Genomic DNA, 27,730 nt, shown 5'->3' on the forward strand with positions numbered 1-27,730 from the left:
GCCGTGCCCCCGGAGGGGGCGCCGGGGGGGCACCCCCCCCCTGCAAATTCCCCTGCCTGTGAAGGATGTAAAAAAAAAAAAAAACAAAAAAACTTGTTCTGCCTTTTTGTCTCCCCTCCCCCTCTGCCCGCCCCATGGCCCCCCCAGACTGCCTGCGCGTCGGCTGCGCACCCAGTAAGTGGCTTCCCTCTTCTTCTGCAGAGACCCAAGGGGTCCAGAAGGCTGGACACTGGGAGAGAGGGAGGGAGGGAGGGGGAAGAGAAGCCTTCATTACTGACTTGCTAGGGACTTGGGCAGTGGGTGTGGGGAGGGGAGCTGGCATGGGGAAGGGGCGGGTTATGGAGGGCTGGATAGAAACAGCCAGGGAGAGTTAGTCAGGATGCTTACTGGATTCTGAGGAAGGAAAGACCAGGAGACCTTGTTGCCCAAGTCAGCAGGAGGGTGGGGAGGAGGAGGAAATCTGGGGTTAGGTGGCACTTGCTGCAGGAACCACCAACCCAATCTGCGGGACAGAACTCCGGGCCAGGAGACATAATGCTGCACCTCCAGCAGTGGCCACAAGGGGGAAGACAAGGCCTATGGGAAGGATGATGAGGGCGGGCGATGGCTTGCCCAGAGCCTCAGTGTCTATTCCTTCTTATCGCCAAACCCTGGCTCATTCAGGGATGTCAGTAAGGGCTATCAGGGATCAGAAGCCGATGTAGACAGGTCAGGGCCTCTGTCGCTGGGCTGGCTACTCAGTTTTACAGTTTCTGTAAGATGTGCCTTGTGGTCAGGTCACCCAGAGGAGCATTCGAGCTCGGAAGGCACAAGTAGAGGTATTGTGTGGTTAGTCCCCTTGTTTCATGTGGGTGTGGCATGATGTGTGCACACACCAGAGGCCCTTTAATGCAGTATCCTCAGCCCCGAGCTGGGTGAGCACTAAGGCGCTCAGGGTTTGTCAGTGCTGCAAAGCCCAGCAATGTCTGACAGAGTATGTTTGCTGACAATCCCACTCTTGAATAAATAAATGGTCATAATTTCCAAGACCCAGAACATTCCTGTGATTGTGCCTGTTCTTTATGTGCTGTGTAGGTGGTTATAGCCCTGGGGTGTAGAATTAAACAGGAGTATACAGAAAGGCCATGTTGGGTCTGAGCTGGGTTTTAAGATGGACGGTGGAGGTGGAGGGTCGTGGAGGGCGAAGTTATGGGTACCCTTTCCTTTGGGGTATTGTGGTGTTGGGGGTGCCACACAGTGCATGTCTTTAGATGACCAGGGAAGTGAGTTGGTTGCAGGTGTGGAGATTCATGTTGGCATCCTCCACAGTCAAACAGATTGACAAGACTTGTGCAGATCAGGCTTGTGACCCTGGGTGTAAAAGCACTCCATACATGTGCTCCAGGTGTGAGGTGAGGCAGCCACCAGTGCACATATTCATAGCATGTCGGTCCTCACTCCCCCCTTGGTGCTGCAGGTAAAGGTCCCGAGACGCTCTTTGCGGGGTACAAGCTTAACGACAACGAGTGGCACACGGTGAGGGTGGTACGGCGTGGCAAGAGCCTGCAGCTGTCAGTGGACAACGTGACTGTGGAGGGTAGGTGGTCAGGGGACAACGTGACTGTGGAGGGTAGGTGGTCAGGGGACAACGTGACTGTGGAGGGTAGGTGGTCAGTGGACAACGTGACTGTGGAGGGTAGGTGGTCAGGGACAACGTGACTGTGCAGGGTAGGTGGTCAGTGGACAACGTGACTGTGGAGGGGAGGGGGTCAGTGGATAACGTGACTGTGGAGGGTAGGTGGTCAGGGGACAACGTGACTGTGGAGGGGAGGGGGTCAGTGGATAACGTGACTGTGGAGGGGAGGTGGTCAGGGGACAACGTGACTGTGGAGGGTAGGTGGTCAGGGGACAACGTGACTGTGGAGGGTAGGTGGTCAGTGGACAATGTGACTGTGGAGGGTAGGTGGTCAGGGTAGCGACTGCTGCTTGGTTCTTGCTCACCTCTGCCTGGGTTGCTGTCCATAGGGCAACTAGTACTATCGGGTTTAGGCCCCTTAGGGGACATTTCATCTCCCCTTGGGCAACATCTCCTTGGAAGCCTGTTGTCCCTCGACTGAGTCCTTCAGCTACTCCCGGAACAGTGCTAGCACTGGCCACGGAGTCCTACAGATGTTGCTTTTAGTGGTCTCCCTCCAGTTGAGACGATGTTGCTGGGAACCCAAGGCCCCACCCCAGAAATGATTCCCTGGTCTGTGCTCTTAGCTAACCCCCTCATCTTGATCTTCCATCCCAAGCAGGACAGATGGCAGGAGCCCACACGAGGCTGGAGTTCCACAACATTGAGACAGGCATCATGACAGAGCGGCGATTCATCTCTGTGGTGCCCTCCAACTTCATTGGGCACCTGAGCGGGCTGGTGTTCAATGGCCAGCCCTACATGGACCAGTGCAAGGATGGGGACATCACCTATTGCGAACTTAATGCTCGCTTTGGTCTGCGTGCCATTGTGGCCGACCCGGTCACCTTTAAGAGTCGCAGCAGCTACCTGGCGCTGGCTACACTCCAAGCCTACGCTTCCATGCATCTTTTCTTCCAGTTCAAGACCACGGCCCCCGATGGGCTTCTGCTGTTCAACTCGGGCAACGGCAATGACTTCATTGTCATCGAGCTGGTCAAGGGGTGAGGGGCCGGGCATTGGGGTGATGTCATGAAGTGGCCCCATCCCTTGCTGACCCAGATACACCTTCCAGACCTCAGGTCCCCGGCCATCAGCTGAGAGGCTCCCTCCTCAGCCTAGATGGAGAAGAAACTTCCAGGCAGCTGACTTCCCTGCTGCTACCTTTCCAGGGTTCCCAGTTAAATCCCTTCTCTGTCCACTGTCCTTTCTATGGCAGAAGTCAGCCCAACCTCGCCCTTGCCCTGGAAGATCCCACCTCGCTCCAGCAGCTTAGTCTGCTTTCAGGGGAACTCCACATCACCCAAACTCCCCCTCTGCCAGGTCCTCTTCTGAGTCCAAAGAGTGAGCACTTCAGTGGGTCTCCCTCCATGTCCTCCCTGTGACAGGACTTCATGCCACAGCCTTCTTGCCATTGGTTTGGTTTTTTCCTATGGGGTCTCCTCCATCCCTTCCTCCCAGGCCTCTAGTTCCCCTACCAACAGTAGGTCATCCTCACCCACCTTCTCAGCATTCAGCACCCTGATCTAGTGTCTCCTCCCTCCACTGGGCAGGTACATTCACTACGTGTTTGACCTGGGGAATGGCCCATCCTTGATGAAGGGGAACTCAGACAAACCCGTCAATGACAATCAATGGCACAACGTGGTGGTGTCCAGAGACCCGGGCAATGTGCACACTCTCAAGATCGACTCCCGCACTGTCACACAGCACTCGAATGGCGCCCGAAACCTGGATCTCAAAGGTGGGGTGGGGCCTCTGGAGAAGGCTGGCCCTAGCCCAGCTCCCCTACCCCAGCAAGGTCATCCCCTCCTTCAAGAAGGTCCAGGATGCTTCTGCTTCCCTTCCCCCACCCTGTCTCTTTCTTTCCTGTCCTATACTATGTCCAGCTGACAGTCACCATCTGTGCCCCACTTGGCTGTCTTGTGAGGCTATCCCAGATGTAGCACTGGGTCAGAATATCTCAAGGGGTGCTGGGTGATTTGATTCTAGAGCTGGGAATAGGTAGCACAGGCCTTTTAAGAACTTCCTGAACCCCTGAGTTTAAGAAACCCGATTTGCTGGAGGTCTGGAAAGAGAACAGGGAACAGCATCTGGGGTCCCCAAATCCTGTATCTTGGCCTTAACTGGGCTTGCTCTGGGTCCTGCCAGAGTCCCACCTTCCCCAGTGAGTCTGTAGGAGTCACTGAAGCGGTCACCGCCAGCTCCCAGAATGGGTGGTGGGGAGGAGGAGAGGAGAAGGAAGTGGGGGGAGAAGACAGACCAGGCATTGGAACAGGAGATTCTGCAGCTGCTCCAGACCCAGCTGGGGTTCACACTACCTCCTTACACATGCCCTCCTTACAGCAGCCCTAACCCCCACATGCCCGGTGTGTGTCATGTAACCCAAACTGTTAAAACTTGGGGAAGGACCTCAGAGACTAGTGAATTTCCCCCACCCCCAGTTCCCAGACCCACCAGCTTGCACAACAGAGCACGGCAAATTCTCCCTGCTTCCAGGAGAGGGCGATGTGTGACAGAGAATTGGAAGTGGCCGTGAACCTGTGGACTAGTCTTTGGAAGCAATGGACCCCTCTGGCCAGGGCTGCAGATTAACCAGGCTGTCCGCTGAAGCTCTGCTAAACATTGGCCAGGGCTTCCTCTGTAGGAGAGTGGGACTCCACATGCATTGTTAGGCATCCCTGAGGAAGACTTCTTTCTAGAGCCCCAATTGTCGGGAGAAGGGAGCAAGCTTAGGACTTAGGGGGCCAGAAAGCTGCTGAGTTGGGAGAAGCACCCAGGGGTTCTGGGAACTAGAGTCTTTGGGAAGGAGGGACAGGGGGGTGGAGGGGATGTGGAGCTGTGCATCCATGAAAGGCCCTGATTACAGGCCGGAACTGGAATCAAATGTGTGGGAGAGAGCATGGAGCAGGTTCCTCCAGCTGTCCCCCCACCCCCCCACTTCCCCAGGCATCTGGGTTTCTCTGGGAGGGGAGCAGGCAGATGGCAAAGTGAAAGGAGGAGGAAGAGATGGTGATGGTGGTGGTGAATCTGCAGGTCACTGTATCTGTGAGGAATACCAAGAGCCTTTCAGAGGGCTGGGTGGACCAGATGATGGGATGCCAGTGTCCTGGGAAGGGACTAGGGATCGGAATGCCAGGGTGTTGACCCCATTCTCTTTGCAGGGGAGTTGTACATCGGAGGCCTGAGCAAGAACATGTTCAGCAACCTTCCCAAGCTGGTGGCTTCCCGGGATGGCTTTCAGGGCTGCCTGGCCTCTGTGGATCTCAACGGGCGCCTCCCAGACCTCATCGCTGACGCCCTGCACCGCATCGGGCAGGTGGAGAGGGGCTGCGATGGTAAGTGTAGGCTGGAGTGGTTAGGTGTGGCCCTGGGGCTTACAAGGGCAGGTCACCTGTGCTCAGCAAAGGGGCCTCCTCCTCAAGGCTTGTAAGAATCTGTCCCTAGACCTCTGGGACAAGGGAGACAGGTGAGGGAAGGACCATTTGCCTCCCTCCCTGGCCCCTTATCACAGTTCAAGGCCAAGCCTAGCAGTTCTTAAGCTCCTCCTCCCCTGCCATCCTCCCTAGCCCCCCTGTTCAGCATCTAGACCCTTCAGCCTGGTGGATCAAGGAGGACAGAACCTCTCTGTCTGGCCGTGACACTTCTGCAACCCCTGAGGGAGGGAGGGAGGGGACATGGCTGAATCCCCGGTGTTCGTTCCTCCTGCCCTTTCCAGGCCCCAGTACCACCTGCACCGAAGAGTCCTGTGCCAACCAGGGTGTCTGCCTGCAGCAGTGGGATGGCTTTACCTGTGACTGTACCATGACTTCCTATGGGGGCCCTGTCTGCAATGACCGTGAGTGGCCTCAGGGCTGGGCCCCGTGTGTCCTCATCCCTGTTCTCAGCCACAGGGAAGCCAGGGAGGAGGGAGGGTACCCTGGATGCTCTTTGCTTCTTCTGCCCCCTCACCTTGGAGGCTGCAGCAGCAGCTGCCCCTCACTGCTGCCTGTGTCTCTACTGACAGGTGGCCTCACCTGGTTTAGAGCTGGTAGGCCAGCTGAATTCCCTGGACATGGGCCCTGCTGTTCTCTCTTTTCCCCCATCCCCTCCCCGAAAGAATCCCAGCTGCAGGTTGTCCCCTGGAGCCACAAGGTCATTCTCTAGTGTCCTTTTTGGTTCTTTACCCTGCCAGTTTGCATACTGTTGAGGACCCTCCCCAAGGAGAGCAGAATCAGCAGCACTTTCTAGTCCCAAGTGGTTAGAGGCCAGCAGCTTGGCAGAGGAGGGCAGCTGGGTCAGGCATAGGAGGTATGGTGGGGATATGGAGGCAAGTCTTCAACTCTGTGGGAGGACTCGGCATTTCTGTCTGATGGGGATGGGGGTGGGTGGAATTACATGCAGAAAAGACATACCCCTGACACACACAGAGACACACAGACACACACCCTGACATACACAGGACAGATTGTCTACTTTATGAACACGATGCGGAAGTGAGTCTGCAGGTGCCTGTAGACCTCTAGAGGGAGTTACAACAGTTCTGGGTGAGACCTCAGTCCAGGCCCTGTGTGCACAACTCCTCCAGATCTGTGCCATCTGGTAGCTGCCCTGAATGTCATTCCTGGGAAACCTGCCTGTTCCAGGGATTGGGGCTCTTGGCTGGCTCTTGGGTTTTCCTTGGTAAAAATGTCCATTCCCTCTTCGTTAGTAGCTTCCTGGTTCTCAGCCAGTCAGCCCAGGGCCTTTTCAGCCCTGCTCCGTGCTTCACTTGGCTCTGTACATACCTGTTAATCGAAACCCTCCCCACTACCAGTGGGTGTCACCTACAAAGCCTGCCTTCATCAAGCCTCTAGTCATGGGGTCAGTGGTGGAGCTCTGCTAGAATCTGGGGGTCCTCTGACTGTGGTGGTTACTCCTAATGCTCCTAGAGATCCAGGGATGGTGGTGGTGTCCATGGTGGGGTTTTCTTGTCCAGGATGTAGAGAATCTGGACCAAGAAGTGTGGCTGCCCGTGTTCATGGCTTTCCTCTCACATGGTGGACCCAAAGCATCTAGAGATGGTGTGTGTGTGTGTGTGTGTGTGTGTGTGTGTGTGTGTGTGGTATAGGGAATTGCTCCACCTTTGAGCAAGGGTGGGATGAGCAAGTTCTCTGGTGGAAGGGAAGGACAGTTGGGGCTGGGGAGCCCATCTCATCTTGGGGAGTGCCGTCATTTCCAAGCACTGGTCTGTGTGTCTGGTGGCATAGCCCAAGCAAAGCTGTGCAGCTAAAGACAAGGTGGGTGTGACCTGGAGCCTGCGCAGGGCTCAGCTCTGTTCCTCTCCAGGAGCCAGTGCTGGCTGGGGTATGTCTGCGATCCCCCCACTGTAAGGACAGGGTGGGAAACTGGGATGGGGGTCTTTGCTTCAAGCCATAGGCATTTCCTCTGGGATTCTTTGTTTCTCATGTCTGGTCTTCTTGGAACCCTCTACAGGTGACACGGTCAAACAGAAACCAGGAGAGAGGCTGGGGGGGGCAAGGCGGTAGGGCAGAGCTGCCCTCTGAGGGTATTCGGAGCCGTCTGGATGGGGAGAGAGGAGGAGGAAGAGAGGCCTGTGCTTCAGGGAAGCTTCTTTCTTTTCTTCACCTCAGTTTCTCCATCTGTGTGCCATGGGAACCTCCACGTGCGGGGAGAGCTCTGTTCCTCCAAGGCTCTGAGAGAGAGACTAGGAGAGAACAGATCAGAGGGAGAGGCAAGTGGAGAGAATGGGGGGGAAAGGAGCATAAAAGGAGCCAGAGGAGCAGTCCATAGGAGGGCCACTTCCACGCCAGTGCCCTGGGGCTGGTGCCTCGCCCAGGTGGCCGTCCCTCACCATGGCTGCTTTCCGGCCCCCTCCTCATCTTCACATCCTTTATTGATCTCTTGCATACCTCCTTCTCTCACTTTCTTTTTTACCTTCTGTGTCTCCCCACTCCCCAGCATCAATCCCTCCAACTTTCTCCAGTTCCCTCTCACAGATATTGATTGGCCTCTAGGCGGTTTCCCTTCCTCTCCTTTCACCACCACCGCCACTGACTCCTCCCTCTGGGGCCATAAATTTTCTGCCTGGTAGGAGCTGTGGCAGAGCCGGGGGGGTGGGGGTACAAGGCTGGGAGAGAGGGCAGATGAACAGGGCCTCTTGGAGTCCCAGAATACTGTCCCTCCTCCCTCGTGGGGCCGTGGACCACCTGATGCCTCCCCTTGGTTGCATCCAAGGATCCCTGCTCTACCTTTGAAGGGTGTGGTGTGTGTTTTGTGTGTGTGTGTGTGGGGGGGGGTTGGGAATACCTGCCCTTGTCACCTGGCTGCAGCAGGGAAGGCTGTCTTGGGTCTTTTTCTTTTTCTTTTTTCCTTTCCCTGTTTCAGAAACAGGGTCACAATGTGTAGCCTAGACTGGAACTGGTGGCGATTTTTTCTGCCTCCTGTGTTGGGATTATAGACATAAGCCTCCACACCTGGCTTGGTCTGGGTCTTGACTTCACCCAGGAGCTGGGACAGCACTCTGGGCCTCACCAGGACAGTTTTGCACCAATATGGAATCCTGACTGGAGAAGCCGGAGCCACTCTCGCCTCCTCTTCTCTCTTCATTCACCTGCCTTCTTTTCCCCCTCTCTACCCACCTGTCCTCAATTCGGGGTCCCCACATTGCTTTATTTCCCTCCTCTACCCTCTTGCCTCTTCCTGCACTGCACCCTTGCCCCTGTCCAAGCAGGTTGGTGTGGGTATGAGGGCCAGGGCCACAACCAGATGAGGGGAAAGGATTTTATCTGCCCTTATCTCTGGGGCCATAACAAATACTTCCCAAAGGCCTCTAAAGTTTGGAGAGCAGGTCCCAGTGTAAGGGGGTACCCTAAAAGAGAGATGGTTTTTTCAGCTGAGGTAAATGGCCCTGGAAGATTTTGTTCTATTGGACAAAGGTCCTGGAGAACCCTGGGGGATTAGAGGCTGAAGCTAGGGGAGGGGTAGGAGTGTGGAGGGAGGGTTGGAAGAATGGGGGAAGACCTTGTATAGGGGTGGACAAGTACCCTCTGCAGGCAGGTGGGGAGGAGTCTGTGTGGGGAGGAGTCTGTGTGTGTGTGTGTGTGTGTGTGTGTGTAGTGCCTTTCTGGCTCTGAATACATTGTTTCTGTGGTTATGGATGACTGTTTTTGGAGGGTGAGCATCAGGGGAGTTGGGAAGTGTATGTTACCTGTAGCCAAACACGTATGTGTGTGTGCAGTGTGTCTGTGTATGCCTCTGCAAACATTTGGTGTGCCAGTGTCTATGACCGCAAGCATGCACAGATGTGTCTGAGCTGTGTGCCTCTCAGCACACTGGTGCCTGTATGGACGCGTGGGTGTTTCCATACCCAAGTAGGTCCACAACCTAGTGTGCACGTGTGTTCTGAGGGGTGTTGAAGAGGGCTGTGGTCACATCTCTGTGTACTGGACCAGCAAGCACTACTGAAGCTCGTCCAGGTGGGGGAGGGTGGAAAGGAGGAGGAAGAGAGAAGGCCTCTCCCGCTAGCCTCAGTCCTGTTCAATTATTCAGCAGGGCCCCTTCTCTCGGAGGAGGGGTGGTGGTGGTGCTGATGGTGGAAAGCGCGCTCCCGGTGCGGGGGGGAGGGGCGGGGTGCGCGCCGAGGAGAGGCGAGCGCGGAGCCGGCTAGCCAGGTGCCACGCAGCGGAGCTGCCCAGCGCCGCCCGCAGATCGGGAGCCGCTCGGGTCCCTCCGCCCTGCCCCCCCCTCCTGCTCCCCTCCCCGGCCGGCCCCCGCTCCGCCGCCCCGCTCCGCCCGGCACCATGCCCCCTCCTGCGGGCCGCTGACGGTCCTCTGCGCCCGCCGGGCCCCGTCGGCATGCGGGGAGACCCCTAGACTGCCCGCCATGGACCCTGGCGCTCCGGACCTTGGCCTCGCCGCTCCGCGGACCCGGGATTCCCCGGCGGGATCCACTTGATTTCCTGGGCTCAGGACTGAAGCTCCGGCTCTGCTTTGCCTTCGCTTCAGCCCTACCCCCCCTCCCGGAGCTCGCAGCCGGAGGGGGGCTTCGCGGGGCCGCGCAGCCCCGCGCCCCCGCCCCCGGCCATGGGGCTGTGAGGGGGCCGCCCCCGGGCCGAGATGCCCCCCGGGGGGAGTGGGCAGGGGGGGTGCCCGCGCCGCCCCCCCTCCCTGGCCGGGCCCCTGCCTCCGCCGCCGCCGCCGCCGCCGCTGCCGCCGCTGCTGCTGTTGCTGCTGCTAGTTCTGGGGGCGGCCGAGGGGGCCCGGGTCTCGTCCAGCCTCAGCACCACCCACCACGTCCACCACTTCCACAGCAAGCACGGCACAGTGCCCATCGCCATCAACCGCATGCCCTTCCTCACCCGCGGCGGGCACGGTAAGTGGTGCCGAGACGCAGGCTGACTGGCTGGGGGGGGCTTTGGGGTGCACCCGCCTAGGCCCCGGGGTCCCCCGTGGGGCCTCACCCCAGCCGTGCACGCGCGCGGAGCTGGACAGGACCCCTCGGCTTTGCGGAGGAGCCCCTTCACCTCCCATCTCCTGTTCCCACCATGTCAGCCCCACCCTCACCTCCATCCCTCCATTCCCCCAGGCTCGCCCTCACCCCCGCTGTCTATTCACTTGGCTTCCTAGCCTCACCTTCACCTCTCTCTGTGTGTCTGCTTGTAGAGCCTTCCTCTTCCTGTAGCCCCTCTGCCTCTCGGTCTGTCCTTTCATCCTTCCTGTGCCGCCTCCCTGCCTTTCTCCCCCCCATCACTTCCAGGCCCCATCATCTCTCTGTCTGTTTTACCTCCACCTCTGCCTCACCCTCACCTTCCCATGGCTGGTCTGTCACCTCCCTTCCTCCCACCTCTGTCCCATCTGTCACTTCATAGCTGCCTGTTTTCACCTCTGCCATCTGGCAACCTCCCCTCTCCCCATTAACTGACTTTTCAGCACCTTTCTTCAAACCACCCCCTTAGTCCGTTGCCCCATCAGTCTGCCCTCCTTGTACCTTGTATCTTTGGTACCCCCCCAACCTCCTCCTCTCTGCTCTGCTTCTACCCCTGACCCTTAGCATCTCACTTCTGGAACCCCATTTCCTCTTGTTCCCAGACACCCCATCACCTTGTTCCCAGACACCCCATCACCTCCCCTGTGTCGGTTCTGTCTCTCTCCACTCACTTCCAGTCCCTCATACCTGCTGTCTCCAAGCCCTGCCCCCTGCTTCTCAGACAGACCCCATCTTCCCATTTCCACCCTGTCTCCCTGCAGTCCCTTCATCCCTTCATATCTGAGACCCCCTGTGATTCTCAGGAGGCCATCTCTTCCCACTCTGTACCTGTCATCTCCTGTCTCTGTCTCCCATAATCTGTGTGCCCATCACTGTACCCCCACAACTTCCACGCTGTGTGCCCCATTTCCTGCCACACCTGCCCCTCTTCACATTCGTTCTCATTCCACACAGTTCCATCACTTGTGGTCTCAGTTCCTCTTTCCCAGTCCATCTTAGAGCCTCAGTGGCCTCCCATCCCAGAGACCACCCCATGGACTCCTATTGCAGCGTCCCTTCTCTAACCCCAGTGCCCATCACCTTGTCTTTCAAGTAGGTTCCCCCATCACCTCCATCGCTGTCTTTTTTTCTGTTACATCTGTCACCTGTCATCTCTGTACCTCTATCTCTGTACGTCTTCACGCCTCATCATCTTTGATCTTGGGTTCCCTTCTCAGCCCTACATCACCTCCCGTCTCTGGACCCTCATCACCATCACATCCATCTCTGTGCCCTCCCTCCTCACCCTCCACCTCCGCCTGTCACCTCTCCTCTGGACTCTCTGATCCTCCAGGTTCCTGTCACCTTTGCTCCTGACTCCTGCCGCCTCTCCTCATGGTGCCTTTATCAGTCTCCCCTCTGTACAGTACGGCCTCCTGTTTCTGCACTTACAGCCCATTCTTGGACCGCCATCATCCTCACATCTGTCATCACCCCTCATGTTCAGTTCTGTGTTTTCCTCCATCATCTTCTATGCCTGCAGTGTTATCACTGCCCATCCATGCCCCTCAGTGCCTCCTGTTTCTGCACTGTTTGCTTTCCCATGATTGTTTGGTGTCTGCCCATCCTTACTTCCTGATCTTATGTCCCATGTCATATCTGGTCTTTCCGTTCCTTTCTGGTTCTTCACTTTTCTCTGTCCTCCCGCCCCCGCTACTTCATTAGTGTGCCCCAGGAGCAGTCCCTTTTGCCTTCCCCTGGTTTCCCTGCCTAATCTCAGTCCCAGCTGCCATCCCTGTGCTCCAGTTTCTCTTCTTCCACTTCCTTGATCCACACTTTGCTCCTTATCTCAACTCTTTCTGCCTCCTCAGGACCTTTCTTTTTGGCCCTCCTCACCCCCCGGCCCTCCTCACTGTCCTCTTCCTCCAACCTTCACCACCCCCAAGCCCACTGCCTCTCTCCCAAAGACTCTCAGAGAAGCCATGGTCTTTCTGGACAAAGAGTCAAGGCATAAAGAGAGAGATGGAAAGGGGGCCAGGTGCACTGGAGGGGAGCCTTGCCGCGTGAAGGGTATGGAAACGACAGAGGATTGCAAAGGAGAGAGGTGCTGGCCCAGGGATGATGGGCAGTAGGGAGGAGGGCTCAGGACCCGGAGTGCCCACAGTCAAGGAGCTGGAGCCAGGCAGAGGGAGAGAGCCAGGATCCAGGCTCTCCAGGATGGCACAGAATGATTTATCCCTGTACAATTCTAGATCTCTCAGAAGGTTCTTGTCATGGCCCCCAATGCTACAGGGACACAGGCTGACAGAGGTGGGGGCGCTGAAGGAGCTGTGGAATCACCATTGCTCAGGGGTGGCTGCCCTCCACTTGGGCAGAGGAGAAAGAGGGCCAGTGACTACCACCCAGGGTGGAGGGTAATAGAGGAGGAGCTGGAGGGCCGCATGGGACACTGATGGAAGAATCTGAGGTGGGGCAGGGGAACCTGTGAAGGTTGAGATAGTGGGAGGAAGGAAGGGGCTAAGGAAGGAAGAGGCCACCTGTCATGGCTGACCCACCTCTTCTCCTCTTAACTTAGGGAGAGATGAGAGATTCAGCTTCCCCTGGGACTCCTGTGTGGGCTGGAGGCAGACCAGGCTTCCTCCAGCTGGAAGGCTCACTAGTGTGAGGGCAACTCTCTTCATTGACACCTGCTCCTCTGTTCCCCAGAGTGTCTGCTTGGCCTTTTCTCCCTCCCTCTGTTTCCCCACTTCCTCTCCCATCCCCCATTACATAATGTCCCTCCCCACCTGTCAAACACCAGCGACACCCCTCCACCTGATATCACTGTGGGGCAAGGGGTGAGCAGCACACCTGGGACCTCAACAACCCTCCTGGTGGTTGACCCCGCCTCCCCCAGTTCAGTTTCAGGGTCCTTAAGGAGTTCCCAGTTCCCAGTCTTCATCTCTGGCTCCTTCAGGATCCAGCAAAGGGAGAGGGCTCAATCCCAGTCCAGTTCTGAGTCAGTTGCTGCAAGGCTTCTGGATTTATTCTTCTAGTGGATGAAGTGGGCCAGCATGCATTTTGATTCTGTAGATGGGTCTGTTAACTTGGATTTGAGACTGGGTAGTGTATGGCCAGGAATGGGATGAAGAGTTGAGATGCCTTTTGGATTTCCAGATGAAGAGAGAGGTGAGCTCAGGGGTCTGGGTGTGTGCAGAAGCCCCATTCCATGGCTGTGGAGGTCTTCCTGGGAAGATCCGGTGTTGGCAGTAAGCACTAGGCTTTTCTGGATTGTGCAGGAACTTCATTTTCTGACCATTCTAGAGTTCCCATAAGACTTCTGTCATAGCTTCTGATTCTGCTGGGAAGCAGGCAGAGCATCCGCAGGTGTTTCAGCCCCGGGGCAGGACTACACCGGTGATTTTTCCCCTGGAATGACTATGTTGTGAATCTGGTTCCCTAACCATTGTTAATGGTTGATTTTTTTTTTTCCTCTAGAAAACAGGTGTGGCAGGGGTGGGGTGATCATTTGGAGTGTTTTCTTGGATCTGTGAATTTCTGGGTCTAGGAGGCATTGGTGAGACTGCATTGGCTGTGGGCAGAGGGTGCCAACCTTAGGCCTTGTGGGCATCTTGTGCCTTGCCTTGGGCTGCGGGGTTGTGGGACTGGTGGACATGCTATGCACAGTTCAGCTCCTATTTCTTAGGAAGTCAAGAACAACCGGTCAACACTAACCTTGGGCAGCCCCGGGGTCTTGCTTTAGGCCCCTTTGTCTCTGCAGAACTTTTGGATTCTGTCAGGAGTTCTAGATGTGGAGTGCTGTCCTGGGTACCAAGGCTGCGGTGGCTTTCTGGATTTGTCCAGGGGCAGGGCAGAGGACAGCTGGGAGGGTTGAACAGCAGCAGGAGGCACTGCCGGAGCCCGGCCCGAGGGGCGGGACCTGACGGAGGCCCCGCCTTCTCCTCCTCAGACCTCCTCCCTAGCCGAGCCCTCTGCGCCCGCGCGCGGGAGCGAGGTGCTGGGGAGATAAATGTCTCCCCAGGGTAATTACTGCCGCCCCAGCCCAATAAACCATTCATCCTTACCCTCTTCTGCCCAAGAAGTGTCTCTCCACCCGGGTCCCCCCACAGCGTAATAAAAGCCCTTAGGCTTTAACAGGTCCGCCCAGCACAATAAACTGGATGCAGTGTGAGAACAGCTGGACCATAAATCCTGGAGGAGGCCGGGGTTGGCGAGTGGGGAGACTGGGGCGCGGCCGCCCAGCCCGCACCTCGCGGGCCCCTGCCCTTGGCCGCCCGCGGAGAGCCTGTCTTTGTGCGTTTACCGCCATGTTTTCCTGACTGCCGGGTCTCCAATCGTGGGGTCTACTTCTTCACGCTGGGCTTTTGTGTGTGGCCGCCCGTGCGTGGGTGTGGGGGTCTCGGTGTGCAGTCACTTGGAGATGTGTCTGCTTGGAAGGCCTGGGACTTGGGTTGTGGGCATGCATCTCTGATTCCTCCTGCATCCCTGCCCAAGTAGGCATCAGGCCTACCACTCCTCCTGCCCTGGGCACAGGCAGGGCGCTGTCCATGGTGATGAGAAGGCTGTCTGGGATCCAGCGGTGCGGGGGTGGGGGGGCTTGGCGGGGGTGGTGGTGAAGAGGAAGGGCCTTCATCAACCTAGACCTGGAAGATTGGGGGGGCAGACTCCAGGTAGATGGGGTTTCCTTCCCTGGTGAACCAAGGAGCCCAGTAAAATCCACCTCTTCCTGGGAGGCCCGGGGCCCAGGGGTGAAGAGGCTGAGTGTGTGGAGGGAGGTCAACATCTCTGCTCCCCCTGTCCTCCCCACCCCCCAAATTCGACGTGCAATCTTGTCAGTGGAGGGGAGAGGGAGGGCCCTGGGTATTATGGTTGCCATGGAAACAGCCGATTTTCCGGAGTGCTGCAGTGTTGGGAAGTGGTGGAGAGACTGCACAGCTAAGGCACAGCCGCTTGGTTCTGGCCTCCAGGCCCTGCCCTTTCCAGGCAGGTAACTTGCACTGGGTAGAAGTGGGGTTCATTGTGTACCCCTCTCAGGAGCCAGCTCTGCACCCTAAACTTGAAGCCAGTCCTGAAGGTTCAGCCTTCCTCACTGCCTCCTCCTGAGGTAGAAAGACACCTGCACCTGCAGCGGTTCCCTCTGTCTACTGGGGGTGCTTCTCCGGCTCCCATGGAGATGTCAGTCTTAGACATTCAGGCGGTTTTCCCTGTGTGTCATGCCCCTGTGGTCCCTTTTTACACTGGGCCTGTCTGGGAGGTGGAAGACATACAGCAAGTGCTCTGGGCAGCAGAAGGGGAACACTGGTTTGCTCAGCTCTAACTCCCTGTAGGCCCCACTACATCTGAGACCCAGACAACAGCTTTCCCTCCCTTTCCAAACCTCCCACCCTTGGTGGGTGCCTCCCTCTCTTCTGTGGGGGCCTGGAATTCTCTGGAACAGAGCCCCCTTCTCTATCAGACTGCCCAGACTACAAGGGGGCTCTGGGTGAGACCCCCAGGTCCCTGCTGCTCCCAGACCATAGCTCTCTACCATTGTGTTTCTGCAGCTCCAGGCTTTTGCCCTCAGGTCCCATTTGTAACTCTTTCAATCTGACTAAGTCTTCACTTGAACCCCTCTCCCCCTAAGAAGTGCCTTGAGAGGAGTTGTTAGTGGCTAATGATTTAATTAAACATTTTATGAATCTCATCTGCTCCATGTATGTCTTTAAAGAATGCAAGATTGTTCTCTTCCTTTCCCCTTTCTCCTACAGGCCCCAAAGCCCTAGTCCTCCATGCCTCCCCAGACAAGACTCCCTTCCCGGAAACTGGGTGACCAGTCCCCCCCCCCCACCTCCACCCCCAGGGAGCTCAGTCAGCCGCAGGAGGGAACATGGCGACTAATGGGGTTTATTTTGGTGCTGAGATCGTTAGGGACCTCACACCCGCCCCCAGCAGCCGGATGGCGAAGAGGAGAGAGGGTGGGGTGGGGGAGGGCTGGGAGAGGGAGTCTACATCTCAGGCTCCCACTCTCTGCTTCTAATACCTACGTCCCTCTCTGTCCTTCTCTGTCCATCTGTCTTTCTGCCTCCTTCCTCCTCTGGCTGTCAAACCCTCCCCCTCCTCCCCATGTCTGTCTCCTCCTTTCTGGGCAGGGTTCCAGGCCTCCCAGCTTTGGCACCCAGGTACCCTTGCCTCAGGATGGAAGCAAGGAGCCCTGGACAAACCAAGAGGGGCCCCAGAGGGCTGGAAGGGGACTATGGGGCAGGCATTGGCGTGGTGCCAGAGATGAGCCATGAGTCACAGCTGCCCACAGCCCTGTTCATCTTCCCACCACCACTCAGGGCTTCTTGCCTTTGCTGCTCAGCTCTGGCCCCAAAGCAGCACATACCTTGAATCTGTGATCCTTAGGAGAAGCTGAGATGGTTAGAAGCAGCGCCCCCCTCCAAGCCCTCTTGCCCTTCCTGCTTAGGACACTCTTGCTGTCTGGGTCTCCTGGCAGCCTCTCTCTGGGCACACTCTCTGGGTTGCTGTATTACCTCTGTTTTGATGTAATTGGAGCTGGAATTCTTCATGAGGCAGGTACATCTGTCTGTGTGCATGCACAAACTCTCACCGGGGCACCCACCTGCCAGCTTTTCCCTGGGCTTACAGAGCTGGTGGTTGCTGTGGGCAGCATTCAGCTGCTCCCTAACCCTGCTGACCTCAGGCCCTGCTCCCAACCAACCCCAAGGACCCATTAACATTTCTCCCTCTCGTTTTCCTTCTCTGCAGCTGGGACTACATACATCTTTGGGAAAGGGGGAGCACTCATCACCTACACCTGGCCCCCTAATGACCGACCCAGCACGAGGATGGACCGACTGGCCGTGGGCTTCAGCACCCACCAGCGGAGTGCCGTGCTGGTGCGAGTGGACAGTGCCTCCGGCCTTGGGGACTACCTACAGCTGCACATTGTAAGGACCCAGGCCCAGCCCTGAGACCCTGCCGTCCTGACTCCAAACCTCCTGGGTCCTCATTGTTCGTCCCTCACCAAGGTGTACTCAAGAGCCCCCTCATCTCTCCTCTCAGAAGTTCCTCTGAGATCTGTCCTCTCCTGGTGACTCAAGAGCCACCCATTTGAGTTGTAGACCATCTGAGTCTTCCGGCCGGCTAGGGCCTCCACGGGCAGCCAGTCTACTGTCTGCACCTTCACAGTGTCCCTGGGCTGTTGCCTGCTCACTTGTAGGGCACCCAGAGCAGGTCACTGTGTCCTAACCTATCCTTGCCCCCTCTTTTCACACCTCCCCGTCCAACAGCACCCACCTTTCCCTCTGTCTAAACTTCAACCCCCATCTTTATTCTGCTCTGCCCTCTTTCTATGACTTTCACCCTCCCAGCAGACTTTGACCGGGCCTTGTCTACAGACTATGGGCAAGCTCGATCCTCACTGATGTCCTGCCTGAGCACCAATCCCCACTCTGACCTCCGATCCCACTCCAGTCTGCCCGTCTGTAGGCCCTGCCCCCAGGTACCCATCCAATCCCTGTCAGGTTCCCTTTCTTAACCCTGTTCCTTTCTAATGCTTCTTTCTGGGCCTTCTACAAGTCCTGAACTCACCTGGCTAATTCTAGTGTGTAGGTAGTATACCCTTTATCCTTCCTGGCTCTTTGCCTTTCATGCCCTGCCCCAGCTTCCCTGTAACCTTTGGTCTGTCCCATCCCCTTCCCTGTGACCTCTGGTCTGTCCCACCCCCATCCCTGTGACCTCTAATCTGTCCTATTCCCTTCTCTGTGACCTCTGATCTGTCCTAGTCCCTTCCCTGTGACCTCTGATCTGTCCCATTCCCTTCCTTGTGATCTCTGGCCTGCCCCACACCCTTTCTGGTGACCTCTGGTCTGCCCCAAGGCTTTCCCTCTGACCTCTGGCCCTTCCCCACCCCCTTCCCTGTGACTGCTGGCTCTGTCCTACACTCTTCCTTGTGACTTATGGTCTGCCTCACTCTCTTCCCTGTGACCTCCAGCCTTGCCAGGTTTCATTTCTGGGCTTAGGTATCTCCCACCCTTCTCCAGTCTGAACTTCTGGCCTCTGACCTCAGCCTCCACCTCTGTACTGGGCTCCTTTCTGCTTCGCTTTGCTGCATGCATCCCACATCCTGACCCTGAAGGGCCCCTAGCTGTGAGGGTGGAGCAGGCTGTCCAGGCTCTTGAGTGCCATTTGGAAAGGTCTGGGTGAGAGCCTGGATTTTGAGGGGGGAGAGTTGGAGGGGAGAGAAACCGGCAGGGAGAGCTAAGTGGACCCTGACCCTCGCATCTGGGTGGGGACAGGGCTCCTTGCCCCTCCCACACAACAGCTCTTTAGATCGAAGACCTGTACCCCTTCAACAACCAAGGTGTGATGGAAGGAAGCCAGGGAAGGCATCCTGTGGGCAGAGAGCAGGGCTGGGTGGCAGTGGCAAGTGACAGGCATCCCAGTAGGGAAAGGGCATAGAGGAATGTGTAGGCAGTGAGACAGGGACCAGGACTAGGGAAGAGCCTGCAAGTTCTGAGCTCCAGGGAGACAGAGGCTGTGTGGCAGCGTGTGGAGAGAGATGGTGCTCTGTGGACAGCAGTGTGGAGCGGGTGTGTGACTGTTATGTCAAGAAAGATGGCTGTGAATGGGGGAGATGGAGAGAGGGCCTGCCACCAGTGGCCTCTGGCAGAGTGGGGGGCTCTGCATTTTCGTTTCCCCAGGGAGCGCTGTTTGCTGTGGCTCCAGTCACCTGTGTGTGGTTGGGTGTGACCACATTTCTCATGTCCTTCATGGCTGTTCCTCTTTATACCCTGCAAGGCCGTACATGGCTTTGGAGTAGATGGTATGGGTCTGAATCCCAGCCCTTCCCCTTCTTGCTCTCTGAGCTTCAGTGTCCCCAGGTGTGTGGCACAGAGAGAGGGCAGGGAGCCTTTACTGTGTGCTCCTCAGCCAGGATGTAAGGAGAATTCAGTGTCCTGGTCACCTGTGACCAACCACCTGGGCATTGTATGTGTGCCGTGCAGCTCTGAGCTTGCAGGGTTAGGGGGAAGATAGGAGGTCCTGTGCTGGGAGAAGGGAGGCTCTGTTTTCCTCCCTCAAGCTCTCCCTGGTGCCAGGCTGTAGAGGAGCAAAGTCTGGGTGCTAGAGAGGGTAGGGGGAAGTCTGGCAAGGGTGGGGCCCCGCGAGAGAGACCAGCACTGAGGGGGAGTTAGGTACCAGATGGGCTTATAGCCCTTTGGGGGCAGCCCCCAAGCCCCCTCCTCCCCCAGTGACACATCGGCTCCCACCACAGCATCGTTAGCAGTTCTCAGAGAGTGGGGAGGCGGCAGCAAAATAAGAGAAAAGCAATTTGACGTTTCTAATAAAGCGTCGCTCCACTTTGCCAAATTAATTTTGACTCCCATAATTATTTGCTGTAGGAGCGGCCGCGTTCTCCCCACCGCCGCCTAATGAGGTAATTGGGGAATTAGGAATTAATGACTTTAACAGAAGTGACAACTGACTTCACATCAGGAGCGGCTCTGGGGAGCTGCCTCTCCCCCGGAGTGCACAGCTCCAAGCTTGGCTGCCTCCTTGGAAACCCAGGTGTCCTACCTTCCAGGTCTCCTGGCTAGTCCTCTGCCCACCCAGCTCCTAGACTGCCTCTGCCCATGCCCTTGACCATTGTCAGTGCCGGGGCGGAGCCTCATGAGGGGGAGAAACCTTCAGAGATGTGCAAGGGGTTGATACTATTCCGGGTGGTATTATTACTAACAATAGTAACCAGGAGGCTCGGCTGTTCCCTCAACATGTGTGGGGAGCTGATGATGAGCACATCTCCCTGGGGGTGTTGTCAGTTTGTGGGTGCATGGGTGGGGCTTGCTAATACTCTTTGTTAGGTAAGGATGGCCTCAGTTTCCTTGTTTTACCCCCTCGGAGGTGTAACCCATGATGGTGTGTACACATGCAAATGTGTGTTCTTGTCCAGGCTCTGGAAGGGGGAGAACTGTACCTCACAAGTGGGGAACAGGGGCCCGGCGTGGTGGCACATGCCTTTAATTCCAGCACTCAGCAGTGACAGGCAGGCAGATCTTGTCTATATAGTGAATTCCAGGCCAGCTGGGGCAACAGGGAGACCCTGTCTCAAAAAGACCAGAAACAAAAACAAAACTAGTGGGGAACAGATAGCCACGGGACCCACAGCTGCATACCTGTTTGTCAACTCTGTCCTTCTCCTCAACCCTGGCCCTGTTTATGAACCCTCCATGCCTCATCCCCAGGGCCACCAGGACTTTCAGCTCTCTTTAGTTGTAGATGACAACCAAAGGATTCCTCTCGCCCAGGCTAGACTGGAAGTCTGTCAGTGTTTCTATGTTGGACTGGGTCCGAGAGTGACCCAGGGGCCCCAAGGGGGCCTTCTGTCTGTCCTGTGTGGGAGGAGGGCCATGTTCATGGTGGTGGCTGGGAAGTGCAGGGGAATGGCACAGAGGCTGGCTCAGGGTTCAGTGGACCTTCTGCAGGGTTGATGAGATGCCCTGGTGTTGAAGGCCTGATGGCCTCCATGGCTCTCATGGGCCCTGCCCGCCTCAGCTCTTTGAATGAGTGTCTCTTTAGACTAGTGGTCAAAGTACGAGAGCAAAAGCATTGGCTTTGAGTCGGATCTGTTGGGATTCAAACCCTGGGGTCCCCTCTTGTGAGTAGTGAGCTTCCCCCGCCTTCTGTTGCTTCCTAGATAAAATGTGGCACTCTGAGCTTCCCCAGGGGGGATACAATGTATGTTTTGGGGTCTCAGCAAAGCCATCCTCTCACTCTAGCACCATTGACCAAACTCTGGGCTGGATCCCAGGTGCTTCTCCAGGGTCCCCCTTGGGCCTGAGCCCCAAAAGGCTGCAGGCCTTAGTCCTTACCTGCCTTCGGCCTGTCCTTCCCTATTCCCCTACTTTTCATAACCAACACCCCAAGGTCCTCAGTAAGTCTGATGGTGTTCCACAATCCTTGTCTCTTCCCTTTCCTATCACCTCTAAACTTCAAGAGGTCACCCCTCCAGCTGCAGAGGTCAGGCTTGAGAGGCTGTGCAGAACTAGAAGGTGGAATGAGGCTGGGGTAGGGGGGTCAGGCTGTCCTTTGAGGCCGTGGACCTCCACCTTCAAGACCCAGTCTGGTTGCAGTCATCCCCACATGGACTCTGGGGCCCTTGCAAAGCATATGTGTACTCTGTAACCATTTATGCAATATTCTAGATGGACCTCAAGGCAAGAGAGACCAGGTGGTGGCTCTACAGCCTACAGTGGCCATCCTCAACCTCTGAGCCTCAGGGCACTCCCTAGCCTGCATACATAGGCGGCAAAGATGCCCACCTCTTTGGGTGGGTGAGGCCTGGAGAGGTGCCTTATAAAACCTGTAAAAGGCTGCAGAGCCAGGGGGACCCCGGTGGCGTTCCATAGGAATGAGTTCCTCGTTGCTGACCTCCACCTCCCTGTCCGCAGGACCAGGGCACTGTTGGGGTGATTTTTAATGTGGGCACGGACGACATTACCATCGACGAGCCCAATGCTATTGTGAGCGACGGCAAATACCACGTGGTGCGCTTTACTCGCAGCGGCGGCAACGCCACCCTACAGGTGGACAGCTGGCCGGTCAACGAGCGGTACCCGGCAGGTAGGTGGCACAGGCCTGCAGGAGGTGCAGCTGGGACAGGGTGTGGCAGGATGGGGCCTGGTGGCATCTGGTAGGACTGCTCCTAGCCAGAGCTGGCCGCCTGTGATTGGAGCGCTGTGGGGCGTGGCTGAGTGGAAGCGGCTGACTGCGGGAGGCGTGGCTACTGAAAAGGAGGGATGGATCAGGGTGTGGGTGTGGCTAAAAGTCTGGTGGAGGAGGGTGTAAGGCCAGGATCCAGTTTGGGGATGGGGAGAGAGGAGGAGACGGGAGAACTAGGAAGTCCGACGCCACTGAAGAAGGGATGAATTCAGAAAGGAGGGGCAAGGTGGAAATGACCTAGGATAGATGGTCCAGAAGTCAAATAAAACACGTTGGCGGGAGGCAGGGCTGTTCCTAAAACCAGAACCAGCCAAGGAACCAGAGTCAAGGACCCATATTAGCCTTTGTAGATACAGGAGAAATACCCTCCAAGACCCAGAGAGAAGGGACCCCCGTGTCTCAAGGAGTAAGGGGCATGGTGAAAGGGAGGGAGAGTCTCAAGGAGAGTCAAATGCTTTCAACAACCTTCACACACAACCTGCCAGGTACCAGAGCTTGGGCTTGGCCTGGGGACCCAGAGATGAGAGGGATGTGGGTGCCTCGGTTCCAAAGGGTGCAGTTGTGGTGGTCAAGGACAAGTTGAGGTCTGAGGTGCACAGGGGAAGCTCAGGAGGGTGCCTCCGGGTGAGAGGAAACCAGAGGAGTGGTGGAGAATCTGGAAATAGTCACTGAGACATCTGCAGAGATGGAGGCAGCTCCAGGATTGATGCAGAAGGAGATGTGGAGACACTGACACAGACTCAGCCAGGGACAGAAGAGGTAGACAGAGCTGGTGGATGCAGGCTGGTGATGATGCTTGTCACACAGGTTCCAACAGAGGAGCATGAGGTCACCTGTGACTACCCCCCACCTCTCCATCCTCTCTCCACCCCAACCAGAGCAACAGCTGAGTGCAGGCAGAGGCTGCCCAAGAGGAGCACAGGCAGGACAACCTTCAAACCCTCAGGGAAAAAAAAGTACAGGTTTCACTGTCATGCACCTTGCAGCCAAACATTTCTGGGAAGCCCCTGAGATAAGAGCTCCACACAATAAACAGGCTGACATAACTTCAGATCAACCGGACACACAGATGACCCTAGACCTCAGAAAGTCAGAAGGAAACATGAGAAAGCAGCTCTGCAGATAGATGTTAGTCTACACCAAAGCCTGGTCGTGTCTGGAGTCAGCACACCAGCTCTTCCACACTGTCTGTTGGTGTTCCGCCCAACCAACCGCCTGCCCCAGTCCCTTGCCACCAGCAGATTTTGGCAGCGGGGACTGTAGGGGGGTGACTACCCTGGGACATCAGAGTTCACTCTGTCTCAGGCCCAGGACAGTATTTGTAGTAATGACAACATCGGCCTGTGCTGGATAGGGCAGGAGAGGGTCACCATGCCCAGCCAAGACTTATGCCCAGACTTTTATCTCAGCTGACCAGAGGCCAGGTGGGAGGGGTGATGACTGCTGTCCTCTACCAGAACCCTAGCTAGGTATAGGGAAGGGCTTTGTGGTGCCCCTTGCCTGTGAATCTGGGTAACCTGAGGGCTTGGTTGCTGCTTGTGTACTTTGTGAGGGAGATGCCTGAGCAACAGCAGTGGACCATAGCAATAGTGGGTGTGGACCCCCACTTGTGACTCCTAAAGAACATAGAGACACATCTGGCGGATTCCAACTTTGCAGAACTGGGATTTAATCCTCGGCCTCCTACCGACAAACTGTGTGATCTGGAACAAGCCATTTAGCCTTTCTGAATCAGTAGGGAAGGCAGGGGGTAAAGGGGCATCCTGCATGCCCATGTGAGCATAGGTGTATATGCTCCTGGGCAACACGTATGGGTAGCCCCAGGTCTGGCTCTCTAGGTAGTGCATCTATTTAGTGTAGACAGGAGGGAATGCCCTAGCCCCCAGCATGCCCTGAACCGTGGGCAGCTTCCCTATCCACTGTAGCAGAGGGGGTTCAGTTCATGGAGAGACACTGAAGGCATAATGACAAATGACAAGATCCTTTCCACGTAGGTGGGCATGTTCCCCTATGTAACACACACACACACACACACACACACACACACACACACACACACAAAGATAATGAGAATGAGGGAGGGAGAGAGGAGAGAGAGAGTTAAGGTTTTCATGTGGTCCTACCTAAGTGAGATGATGGAGGTGTGACATAGCTGGCATCAAGTTGACAACTGCCATTGTCATTTGTCACTGTGGACACTTTTTCTGAATACATACAGATTGAAATATAGTACAATAGTCTAGTCATCCCTCTAGAGTGGGTCTCTTGTTCACAGTTGACCGAACACAAAACTGAGAGCTACAGAGATTAATTTGGCCAGGGCACAGGATTTGAAACCAATGCCTGGCTTCCTTGTTTCAGGAACTTGAGCTTGGGAGTGGAGGAAGAACAGGTGGTATCCAGATGGGCAGCCAAGGATGGAGAAGAGGGGTGGGATTCACTGGGGGATGGAGTCTGAAGGAGGACTGAGGGGCTGGTAGCACCTTTGGATGAGGGAGAGGAGTGGAGCCAAGCTGGGTTCTAAGGGCTGAAAGGTACAGAACCTGGCTGGGTATCTAGAAGCAGAGCTGGGATGGAGAAGAGAGCAAGGCAAAGACAGCAGGGGGCAGAGGAGGCCTGGTGCCTGCAGGAGAGGAGATGGGAGCTATGGAGAGAAGGGAGATCTGGGTGGAGGCTCCAGTTCCCACAACAGGCATGAGCTTTGAGGTTCAGAGTCTGTCAGGAAGGCAGAGTCTTGTGGCCTCATAAGCACCTAGCAGTCCCATCCATGCATACGTGAACACAGGTATGTGTTCATGGAGGTGTTCCTGGAGGTTCATGGGAGGTGTACACAGGCGGGTCCAGGCCCTGGTCTCTGGGCAAACAAGTAAGGGTAGGAGGGAGTTTAAACACCCCCCTCCCATTTTGTCCATGCTACTTTTGCCCCCTCCCCTGTGGCATCCCCAGCCCTCCTCAGTAGTGGAGTCAGGTATAGAGGGAGCCAGGACCAGGTGAGCCTACAGATGCAGCTTTTAGGGAGAACTGTGAGGTGGTCCAGGTGAGGGAGCCCAGGATAAGGTGGAAGGGTGTGGTGGGCACGCGATGTGGAGGGAAGTGGAACTGGTGATGGTGCAGCTGAGAGTTGAGCATGGAAGGTAAAGGGAGTTGACAATGACTTGAAGAAGTGATTTAAATCTCACTGTTAAATGAGTGTGCCGGGTGATCCCCTTAAATGCCGCATAAACCCCGCCTAACGCACCCCTCCACTTCTAAACCACCCTCTAAACGCAGTAACCAGCTGGGCCCCCCCTAACTTAAACTTGCTAAATGCCCCATCCCCACCCCACCACCCCTCTTTGGGATGGTGAAGGAAGTGGGCCTCAACCTCAACAGCTTGACTAGATAAACCTGTTTAACCTCTGACCTTTGACCTTCCAGCTGCGTTTTTTCTTTATATTCCTCCTTTGCTTTTCTTCTTTTTCCCTCTTCTTTGGGCTACTCTCACCCTCCCCCCAAGGGTGGGGTGGGCTCTGGATGGAGCCTAGGGAGGGGGCCCCTGGGAAGAGGGACTCACGCTTCTGTTCTCACCTCCTTCCCCCTCTCCCTCTTTCTGTTGGATGTGGCTGCTTACTCTGGGTCTCCTGAGAAATGCATAATTACTTTTCTAACTCCTTTGAACTACGCTACCTGAGAAACCTACTGTCTTTCTAAACTTTTCCAAGGAAACTTTGATAACGAGCGCCTGGCGATTGCTAGACAGAGAATCCCCTACCGGCTTGGTCGAGTAGTAGATGAGTGGCTGCTCGACAAAGGTAATTAACCAGAATTAATTAATTAATTAATTAACTAACTAACTTTAAAAACACTATCTTAAAGGTGCAGAGCTCTCTCTTCCCCCCTCCATGCCTTCGACATGCCCAGTCCTAAGTAGAGGGACACTTGTCCGGGCAGGATGCTCCCTTCCCCCAAAATGCAGTCAAAGTCTGTGTGTTTCAGGGAGGTGGTTTGGCGGTGGTACTGGAATTTTTCTAGGAGAGAAAACCTGGGGTCCTCCTAGGGTAATCCCTGAGACCCCTGAAAATGGAAATTCCTGAACTCTTGCTGAGTGAGGACACAGCAGGTAGAAAGTGAACACACAGGTTGGGTCCCTTTGGAAAAATCCACCTCAGGGGCTTTGTAAAGGGCCAAGGGGTAGGAAGGATAAGTTTGGGAGTGCTGAACATGAAGGGCTGATCCAGTGAAGGAGGGCTCAGAAGAGCCATCTGAGGGGAAAGGAAGAGCCGGGGTCTCAGATCCTACTGGAAAGACCCCCAAGGCGTTGTTCTCCAGGAGACTAAGGGAGATAAGGAGGGCAGTGGTCCCTTAGGGATTTCTGCTAGGTGGGCTGATGAGGAAGATAGAGTGTGTGCCTCAGAGGCCCTTATGTGGCAGGGGATGTGCTGCTGGATGAGAGGGAGAAGGCTTGTCACCAGGGGAAGTCGGGGGCCAAGGACAAAGCCATCTCATTCCCATTGGAGGAGGGGCGAGCTCTGTACCTTTAAGGCTAAACTCTAGGGGGGAGCAGAACTGTTAAACCCCCACTTAACCAGCTGATAACTGTGCTTTAAATATCCACTGGGGCTTTCCCCAATAAAATCCCCCAATGTAACGTCCAGCCCCAGCACCCATGGGGCCTAAACACGCTGATAACCAGATGTGATAAATACACAACAAAAAGTTAAAGGGACTGTAACGGACATCACTAAAACCTACAGGCCCCAGCCACACTGAGCTGCTCTCTCCAGCGGGGCGAACTTTAACCCTTTGAGGAGTTCATGGCAGGTGGGGGTACGGGCCACAGAGGCTGTGGCATCCTTTCTAGTACCCACCTCCCCCTCCCAGAATCAGAGAGGTCAAGGGAACAGCCTGGGCTGAGGCTGGGACAACATGTGACCCCCCCACCCCGGGGTAGGAGGGGTTACGTCGGGAAAGCTGTTAGGGGGACAGGAGGACTTGGGGTCCAGACAAGGGAAGAGCACCTTTGTCCTTCACCAGTGGTGTCCACATCTCTTCATGCCTATATTTACCGTTCTAGAAAATGGCAGATTGGGATTCTCAGAGAGCAGCGTGACCTTTGGGCCAGTACATACCCTTGCCTCGCTCCGCCCAGCGCAGGACGAGATGAAAGAGGAGGGGCAAAGTCTAGAACAGGACGGGTGTCTTAGAGGGACGTCTTGTCAGTCCCTAGCATATAGTAGGTGCCCAGTAAATAATTTTAGAATAGCTCCATTTTCTAGTTCCAAAACGTGTCCCTAGAAGCAGTTCCACAGGCTGGATGTTTCCCAGTGAGGAGATCTGTGGTCTAATGGGTCCGGGGCATGCTGAATACTGTTCCTCTCTGGAGACACACGTGTATACATTAGTTTCTTAAGGGCTCTGAGAAGGCTTTGGAGAAAGGAACCTTTTAATTGTGAACTCATTTGACCACTAGGTCCGTCCTTTATTTTTCTTATAACTCTTATGTATGGGAAAAGACTTGGACACGGTGGTTCTCTGGGGCTTAGCTCAGGCCTGCCACCAGCCACAGTCCCCTGCCTCTGTTGGATGGGCTCTGCCATGAATACAGAAACATGGCTGTTGGAGAGGCTGTCTTTACCTAAACCAGAAGTAGGAGGGTGCTAAAGGAGGAGAGACTGGGCAAGGGGGCTGAGGAGACACACTAGTGGCCTATCATTGGTCAGACAGACTTTTTGGGGGGGGTTCCCAGAGAGCCCATGTTTCCAAAGAGTGCGAGTTTCACATGTTGGACTGTCTCAGCCCAGGTTTGGGGGGCAGGGCTCATAGGCACCTAACTCTAAACCAGATCTCTAACGAGGCACTAACCAGAGGCTAACAAGGGCTAAGCCAGGTCTTAAAACCCCTCAGAGCCAGCAGCTGAAGGTCCCGGGGATAAGGGGGCAAAGTAGTAATCC

The 27,730-nt window shown here is 55.9% G+C and overlaps 1 protein-coding gene across 13 annotated transcripts in view; it reads left to right on the forward strand.

Annotated features, from left to right (window-relative positions):
- The window catches only part of Nrxn2 (neurexin 2), a 115,788-nt gene that overhangs the window by 71,385 nt on the left and 16,673 nt on the right, over window positions 1-27,730 (forward strand). For 6 of the 13 annotated variants that reach the window (XM_017799601.1, XM_008838921.2, XM_008838925.2 and 3 more), the window contains 9 exons: window positions 148-174; window positions 1,448-1,576; window positions 2,274-2,658; window positions 3,208-3,398; window positions 4,819-4,992; window positions 5,373-5,492; window positions 16,848-17,029; window positions 21,530-21,701; window positions 25,502-25,591. In XM_017799601.1, coding sequence (XP_017655090.1) covers window positions 148-174; window positions 1,448-1,576; window positions 2,274-2,658; window positions 3,208-3,398; window positions 4,819-4,992; window positions 5,373-5,492; window positions 16,848-17,029; window positions 21,530-21,701; window positions 25,502-25,591 — 1,470 coding nt within the window. Of the gene's footprint in view, window positions 1-147; window positions 175-1,447; window positions 1,577-2,273; window positions 2,659-3,207; window positions 3,399-4,818; window positions 4,993-5,372; window positions 5,493-9,751; window positions 10,008-16,847; window positions 17,030-21,529; window positions 21,702-25,501; window positions 25,592-27,730 lie in introns of those variants that run through there. The other 7 variants (XM_008838927.1, XM_008838920.2, XM_008838918.2 and 4 more) reach the window with 6 other exon arrangements.

The sequence above is a fragment of the Nannospalax galili genome, unplaced genomic scaffold (assembly GCF_000622305.1).
Source record: "Nannospalax galili isolate Female #2095 unplaced genomic scaffold, S.galili_v1.0 scaffold1659, whole genome shotgun sequence".
Taxonomy (NCBI): Eukaryota; Metazoa; Chordata; class Mammalia; order Rodentia; family Spalacidae; genus Nannospalax; species Nannospalax galili.